Source organism: Musca autumnalis, unplaced genomic scaffold, assembly GCF_047663935.1.
Source record: "Musca autumnalis isolate F117 unplaced genomic scaffold, ASM4766393v1 scaffold_5, whole genome shotgun sequence".
NCBI classification, from domain to species: domain Eukaryota; kingdom Metazoa; phylum Arthropoda; class Insecta; order Diptera; family Muscidae; genus Musca; species Musca autumnalis.
The window spans coordinates 211066393-211075086 of NW_027412088.1; the positions used below are offsets into that span (position 1 = coordinate 211066393).

Genomic DNA, 8694 nt, shown 5'->3' on the forward strand with positions numbered 1-8694 from the left:
TACAAGCCAGTATAGAAGGAAAGCGTAGCAGAGGAAGACAAGAGATGTCCTGGCTCCAAAATATTCAACAATGGACAGAATTCCGAAATGCAGAAAATTTAATAAGTGTCGCAAGAAATAGAGAATTATTTTCTTATTTTGTCAATGATATATAAAATATTATACATGAAATGTAATATGGTCGCTAACATTCGAATATCGAATATGCAATAAAGAAGAAAAACGATCTCGATGAGGCTATATTTAGACGAAATTTTAAGAAATGTTTTTTACAACCAGACCGTTATTGATGGCATGAAAGGAATTTAATATATATATGTATGTAAATATATTATTTTTATCTTTGATTTCCCAAAACATAATGATCAATTGCGACAATCTCCATCTTATTTTGTTGGCCCCACTTAATTTTTTCAAATAAAAAATAAATATTTTAATTATTTTTTTAAAAATTTTGTTTTTAATAATTATTATTAAAAAAATAAAACAAAAACGATTATACTATTCGACAAAACTACGAACTAAAACTTAATCATTTAAAAAACAGTCTCAATATCTAGGTTATTGTTAAGTGCCGACATACATACATACAAACATACATAGGTAGATATAAACGAGTATGAGTGGACACAGTTCTTATAAAATAATTACAAAGTTATGTTCTTCTCAAAAGCACTAAAAATAACTCAAACAAAACAGATCAAAGAAGATAAGGCGCTGATACCGCTGTGTTCAACAATAGGGAACATTTGAATAAATTATCGGTGTGGGTTCGATTACTGCGACAGGCGCTGTTAGCACCAAATAAATGATTTGTCACAGTCGAGTTGATAGTGAGTGAAACGATTAGAAACCAAAGTAGGGATAGGGGCCAGTGGCTGCAGCAGCGGCTGCAGGTTTAGTGTCAACCATCGATGTGTGGTATGAGTTCATGGGGTTGGCGGCTGAGCTAAAGAACGAACCGGAGAAATTGTAGGAGTCCCATGAAGAAGGAGTATGGTGGTGAGTGGCTGTAGCTGCAGCGAATTGGGAACGCAATTGTTCGGCAGAAGTGGCCCCGAAGGATGCAGGAGCGGGCACAGAGGGATAAGTAGTCGATGAAGTGTAGGCTGTCGATGTTTGGCCTATATTTGTCTGACCATAGCTAGCCGTGGTGTTGATATAGTTGGTGTTAGCAGCACTCGATGTAGCAGTGCTTTGGGTCTGATGATTAGGTGACAGAGAAGCTGAGCTGTATCCCGAAGAGCTGTGAGGAGACATAGATGGCGCTGATCCTGTAGAGTGGGCATAGGTGTGATTTTGTTCGAAGTTTGAGCTGCCTTGCTGTGTGGCGAGGGAAGACCAAGTTGATGGTTGCGCGTACAGGCCCATATTGTGAGAATGACTTATGGCAGAAGTAGAGGGCATGTGATGAGCGGCAGCTGGATATTGGGGAGCAGAGGTGGCAGCAAATGTTGAGGTGGGTGCGGTAAATGATCCAACTTGTTGAGTGTTCAACTGCTTGCGCAAACGAGCACGTCTGTTGGAGAACCACACCTGAACACGAGCTTCTGTGAGTCCAGTAGACTGGGCCAATTCCTCCCTGGTGTAGACATCGGGGTACTGAGTACGAGCAAAGACACGTTCCAAGGCGTCGACTTGCTCATTGTTGAATGTGGTACGGGAACGACGTTGTTTGCGTTTTAATTCTACTCCGGGTTCAGTGTCATCGTCAGTGTCATCGGCCGAGTGGCCAGACAGAGGTCCTAAGATTCCATCGATCGAGTGGCCATTTGGTCCAGATTCATTGCCAGAGCCACCGCGCAGCAGACGGCTAATGGAACTGACCGATGGAGCAGAGTTCTTGTCACATACACCCGATTCAATTAGTTTGGCACGGATTTCCCAGCTGAAGATTCCAGGATTCTCTTGCTTCATTTCTTCAATCTTGGCCTCAATATCTGGTGTGGCTACACGAGGTTTGCTGCCGCCAATGACACCGGGACGAATGGATCCAGTCTCTTGGTAACGGTTGAGGATCTTTGAAACGCAACCATGCGAGACACGCAATTGTCGTGAAATAACACAGGGACGCACTCCAGCCGCTGCCATCTCAACAATTTGCCTACGAATGTGATTAGGCAAAGGACGACCGTTTATGAAAACACCGCCCAATTGATTGACACGACCTTGTCCTGCAAGAGATTAAAATAAGATACAAATTAATAAGCATTTTTCTTTTGTTAAATAAATTGGATGAGATTTTCTCAAAACGGCTTAGCCGGCAACACAAAACATGATTGCTCTATTTTGCTAATCCCTCGGGCACACACAAAAGGCAAACAATTGTCCAAACACAGCCACAATGGTCTATTGAAGATCATCCCACAATCAAAACACACACGCACGAGTAGCCTCGAGTCCGACCACAACAACACGATCTGGCCAATTTTGTAAGCGTTTAAGAACAATTAACATTTGTCCGAAATCCAAATATTGGTCCATTGAAAGCAATGGATAAGGAGCAGGGCATGCAAATTTATGCAATTCGGGTGTCTGTACTTTGTTCGTATCATTGTTTTCATTGCATGATGTGTGGAGAGGATTTGAGGGTATTATGTGTAGAAGGAGAAGAACAATTCCATACTCCTTAAATTTAATTTTGAGAAGGCAACCTTCAAAGATGAAGAAAATCACTCCAGCTGTGCCAGTTAATCAGGCAAGAATGAAACGAAGAAAGTTTAGTGATCATCTACTGAAGATCAAAGCTTGTGCCGAACGCGCCATAACGTCTGGCACAACCATAACAAACATCAGCCGTGTTGTTGGCATGAAGAAATATGAGAATAAAAAAGAAAGAAACACGATGGAAGACGCTGCATGTGCTCGCTTGCTTGGATGAATGCTGCGATGATTGTCAGAAGACTTCGTAGATTCTGTTGGGCGAAATAAAGTGTTCGGTGTTCGAGTGCGTGTGAGTGTGAAGAAACAACAAGTTCTTGATGATGATCATCATCGGCTTAATGTGTTTCTTCTTTAAAACTGTTCTTTTACTGGAACCTTTTCTTGCGTTGATGACGTTTGTTGTTTCTCCATTCTTCGTCTCCACCTACACCCGCCTAACGTGGAATGTGCGTGATTTTAGATTGGAAAGACAGTCATGATAATGCCTTCTGTGTGTGTTGGGAGCAATCAAGAACTGGTGTCTTCACAAGTTCCAACAGCTTTATGTTTAAATGCTGTCTTCTTTGTTTTTGATATTTACCTTGAAAGGGGTATCCAGCGAAATATGGAGTCATGGTTAAAGCTGAAACTGCCATTTATTGATGATGATTGACGATTATTTTTAAATGTTTATCCACAATGTGAGATGTAAAAGTAAGCACTTTTGTTGTTGTTATTTTCGCGATTTATATTTTCTCTTTTTTTGGTTGTCGGCACGTTATTTTCTTCTTCTTTTTATTTTCCGTAAACAATAAGTAATATGTCTGAGTTTTCTTTTAGTTATCTTTATTAAATGTCTTAAAGTACTGCGTATTTTCTGTTAGTTGTGACTTGTTCGGATGTCTTAAAGTACTGCGTATTTTCTGTTAGTTGTGACTTGTTCGGATGTCTGGTTGAAACTGATTTTGAAACGGTCACTGCTGGCAATAAAACCAAACTCTGAGATTCTCTCTTAACTCTCACAAACAATGACCACTACTCAACAAAAGTCAAGCCAGCCAGTCAACATCAGTGAAACAACAACACTTCAAGCAGAACAAAGAAGTCACGCTTAAACTCGGCTCTCTGTAATGTGCCGACCAAAGTGGAAAAGGGATGGCGATTGTTTGTGGCATCGATCGTGGTGTGGACACCCACAGAGCTCTCTCTAGTCTGGAGCTCTTCATGTAGGCATGACAGAGAAGTCCTTACTGCAAACAATGGCTGCCGTTCTGTATTTCCATCTCGTTTTTGTGCATTGCTTCACCAATTCGTTCCAATAGAAGAGACCATCCCCTTATTTGCACCACGACCACGTTGTTGGTGCACTATGCAACCAGTTTCCCATATAGACAGTCAGTCCATATGGTTGTGTTCCCTTTTGTAAATAGATGTTATGTATGGCATTGTTGGTGGTGTCTTGTTGGCGAAAATGGCTCTTTCATTAATTTTTCATAGTTATTTAACATTTTGTTTTGATGTTGTGACCCTTGCCGACAACGGCTTTGATTCAATTTCCCCAAGTACCCATCTGTTTTCTGGTTTATTTGTTTTTTATTTTACTTTACACTCAGCTAATCAAATCCAAAGCAAATTTCTGGAAAACCATAGAACTTTAGGGAAAACTTAAGTGTTACGGATGTCATGGATGGGGGAGGGGGAGTGGTAGTGGTATTGGCGCTTTTCGATTGTGAATATTCTTTCTAATCTGCTACAATTGTAATTTCTTTATTCATTTACATCCCGTTTCTACAATAATAAATATTTTCTTGAAATTATCAATGGCAGCATCATCTGATCTACAACACCGTATAGCTATCTGTGGTTTTCGATGAAAACTACATACAGCTTGTCAAGTAATTGTTTTGGAAACAAAAAAAAAACGAAATTTTTTAGCATTAATTTATAAAAAATGATAGATAATTTGGATAAAAAGGTAGGATTTTTTTTAAACATTAGTTGACCGACTTGTTAAAGATAGAATAGAACGTATAAATAAAAAATCAACCCACTAAGGGTAACAATAATAAACAAAACCGACAACTAGGTACGCGCTTAGGATGCGCTTTTGTTCGCATACGAAGTTCGAAGATGGGCTATGTGCCCACCATTTTGGTATAGCCCCCACATAACGGTACCGCCCGATTTTAGGAATTTCGATGCTTCCTTTTTCTTACCGAATTAACTATTATTTGGCATTTTGTATTCCTAGTCGTTAAAAACTGTGCACATAGGTGCAATTATTTTAAAGTTTAAATTTACATTTTCGGCTCAATTGCAAAGTAATGCATAACTATATAAAAAATTAAATATGTATCATTTGTTCCATTTTTTGTTTTTCCTTTTCCAATTTTATTTCTTCAGGAATGAAAATTTGATCTCACCCGAAGTGTTAAAAAAAGAACAATAATTGTGAAATTTAACGACCGGTATTGCTCGAATCTATTACCTTATAGGTTGAAGGTGGATTTGCCATCCGTGGACTATTACGATCAAACTTTCAGAGACTACATACATACATACATACATATGAATGTAACTATTTCAAAGAGTAATCTAAGATACTTTCACATTAAATACATCATGTTGGTATACTTCCACAAAAATGAGTGGAGTGGAACTTATCCCCGAATTAATTAATGCAACAATTACGCATATTGATACACACAGCTTTTAGGAAAAATTATTAAAACTAACACAGTGCGAAATAAAACGAAACATTTGAAAAGACGTCGCCATGGGTTTATAACATTTCATGTGAGGTGTTAAATTCATTTAAAGATGCGACGATCAGGAGCACGATTGCCACCGCACCCGCATTTCTTACAAAGCAACAAACAGATTCACCTTAATACATACATACCACATGTGATTCCTGCAGGATGGGCATAATCAACTAAATACACATTCAATCAATTGTTGTGTTAATAGCAACGCCAACCTACCATACAAAAAAGTCAACAAAAGAGGAAAGCCTAAATAACGCCTGTGCACAAAGGAAATTTCTTTTTAACGCCGACACTGTTCAAGCCACCAACGACGATCAATACAAGCAACATTCCACCATCTCCCCTTTTTTTATTCGTCTATCTCTCTCCTCATTCTCTTTTATTCTCTCCTGTCTAAAGAACATGATCCTGTTTGGTGGTTTTTGCGTGATTGTTTTATGGTGTTAATGCGCGTGCCCATTCTCAACACAAAGAAAAGTGCCGACAAAAGTCGAAAACTCTGGAGCTGCAAGATCATAGAAACTCACCGATCGACACATACAATTAGATGCGGTATGCTTAGAATTACCAGTCATCATTAGAGCAGAAAGGACTTTAATTGCCGTTAAAGAGAGCAAATGTTGATCAGACCATCTGACGGGTTTCCCAGAGGTTTTTTGCCCAATAGAAAGAGAGTGAGATTCCTTTTTCATTCCGAAAAAATGTGTTAATGTGGGCGTCGAAAGTGTTACACTTAATTCAAAACCAATAGCGCGCCCGTCTGTTGCATGATATAACAGCATTTTAGACCAACGACCTCACACCAATTCCCGCTAAAGAGGCATTCTAAAATTACGATACGAGAAGCAACATCCGGATATAGTACTTGACATTAATTAAATCGTGACCATAGTAAAGAATAATTTAAATTTAATGTGGGTTTCACTTCAGTGCTAGGAAAGGGATGTAGATTGCAAAGATATCCAAAATTCAAACATACATAAATATGTATGAACATACATACAATATGTAGTACATTAGGGTTATGACTTTTTTACAACGTCGTATCCCTGTATAGTATGTTGATAGTTTTTACCTAAGATTACATCAAATCTTAATTATAAAGTGATTCGATAAAAAGAAAACTCACGCACAATCTGATTTTAAAACTTTTTCACTGTAATCAGATATATAACTGAAACTTGCGTTAGATCCACATGACATAACAAAAATGGCATAACCTTTTGTTTCTCGCTATCGTCATATCATTACAGAAAACTAAATATAATCATTTTTGACTAGGTACATATATTCCTTTGTCATATATAAATTCATATTTTTGCATAAATTAAAAGTTCAATGTAAAATAATAACAATTTAATCAAATATTTATGCTATATGCAGCAAAATATGCCTAAAACTGCTTCTGCAAGATATCATTTACTTCAAAAGCCTTAACAAAACGATGGAGAATTTCATAAGTCTTCTCAAGTATTTATGGTTAAAGCTTATCTTCCCAACTTTTTTGCATTATTAATACAGAATAGAATCAGAGTTGTATCAAGGATCTATTCTCTCTCCTATATGTGAGTCTTTAATGGCATATGAAGTGTGATTTTGAAGAAACCCTCATTTTCTCGTATCCTTTAAGATGATATTAAAAACAAGTTTTGCACGAGAATTTTTTTATAATATACACGATTGGCCAAAATTTGTTAGAAATAATTAAAAATAATAATAAATAATTTCATAATTATTACGATGTTTGGTGCGCAGAGAACAAAACAAATCCACCTCAAATTAGAATGGCAGACCCACAAGGCAACTTTGGACAAGAATTATTCGAGTCCAAAAATCATTAAAAAACGTCAAATTTTTTTAAATGTGTTACTAAGTACCCCTTTTGACATTTTTGGAAGCTGAAAATATAATAAAAGTTGTACGGATCGAAGAATTTGATCTGTTATTTAATAGTGACTTCAGACAAAAGAGACCATAAACATCCTAAAAATTGTCTATTTTGCATTTAATTTATAAAGGAGCATTAAATGGAAGAATGAAACGTGAATAGAATACATTTAAAAATAGAATACAGTTCTCTTTTCAGTCGGATCATTTTGAGATATGCCCCTGCATAAATTTTACTTAAGATTTGCTTATTTTTAGGGTTTTTTAGTTTAAATTTGTTTTCAAAGACCTGGTGCATTTCTTCGCCGCGTACAATTTGTATCTTATTTAAAGTTTCAAAAAATGTTTATCAGTTTATTTACCAACCGCATAAATGAACATTTTGTTTTTTTATATGATTTTTGGGTTCAAATAGCTCTTACCCAAAGTTGTTTCGGGGGTCTGCCACTCATGTTTTAGGTGAATATTGCTTCCTATACTCGAAATAATAATAATTAAATTTATTTTTTTTAATTATTTTCTGGAAGTGATATCCTGTATGGGCCAATCTTTATATTAAGGATTATCATTCTATGACTTTTTCCAATATCATCTTAAAAATCTGGTTTTCTTGAAAAACACCGTTCATATGCCATCCTTTGCCATGAACGGATCACTTACAGGAGAGAGAATGGGCCATTGATTCAACCCTGTTTCCATTCTGAACTAACAATGCAAAGAAAGTTGGGAAACTAACCTTTAACCATAAATACTTCTTGTGGAAGTTTTCATTGTTTTGCCAAGGCTTCTGGAGTAATGAATATCTTTCAGAAGGAGGTTTAGGCACATTTAGCTGCATATAACATAAATATTTTATTAAATTATTATTTCACATTGAACTTTTATTTATGCAAACATGTCCAGGTATATTTGACTAAGCAATAAATGTACTTAGTCAAAAATGATTATATATGTATATTGTTTTCTGAAAAAGTTTCCATTGATATATCGAGCACTGTATATCATCTCATATCATATATAACTTTACTTCACATATCATATCAATTAAAAGTGGTTCGTGTAGTACCTTTTTATACCCTCAGCCTTTCATATTCCATTTCAGAAAAAAGGATAAAATTTTTTCGCGCTACATCAACGATTTTTGATATGTAGGTTAAGAAAAAGATTCCCAGTACGAATCTGGTCGCGAGCCAATTTTTGGTTGTTGCGGACAAAAGTTATGGCGCTTTTATTTCGCTTTTTAAGAAAGAAAATATTATAAAAACGCTAATTATTTTAATGAGCACCATTGTTACAAAAAAGATCTCTCGAAGTGACTTCAGCGAGTAGATTGCATAATACCTGCAAAATTGTACACAGAATTCGCGGAATGTACATAAAATTGCTAAATTATTGA

At 36.5% G+C, this 8694-nt stretch overlaps 1 protein-coding gene across 1 annotated transcript; it reads right to left on the bottom strand.

The window, feature by feature from the left end:
• Positions 1–554: 554 nt before the first annotated feature.
• Positions 555–3581, bottom strand: gsb (paired box protein gooseberry). The gene is made up of 2 exons (XM_073955055.1): positions 3245–3581; positions 555–2174 (listed from the first exon to the last, which is right to left on the bottom strand). Exons 1-2 carry the CDS (start codon positions 3297–3299, stop codon positions 847–849), a joined length of 1383 nt encoding a protein of 460 aa, XP_073811156.1. The 5' UTR covers positions 3300–3581; the 3' UTR covers positions 555–846.
• Positions 3582–8694: the final 5113 nt, after the last annotated feature.

Bases quoted from the DNA above. Each gene is read 5' to 3' on its own strand.
- gsb (XM_073955055.1), bottom strand. From the start codon at position 3,299: ATGGCAGTTTCAGCTTTAACCATGACTCCATATTTCGCTGGATACCCC. The intron at 2,175-3,244 runs GTAAATATCAAA...AATCTCTTGCAG, and splicing joins CGCTGGATACCCCTTTCAAG to GACAAGGTCGTGTCAATCAA.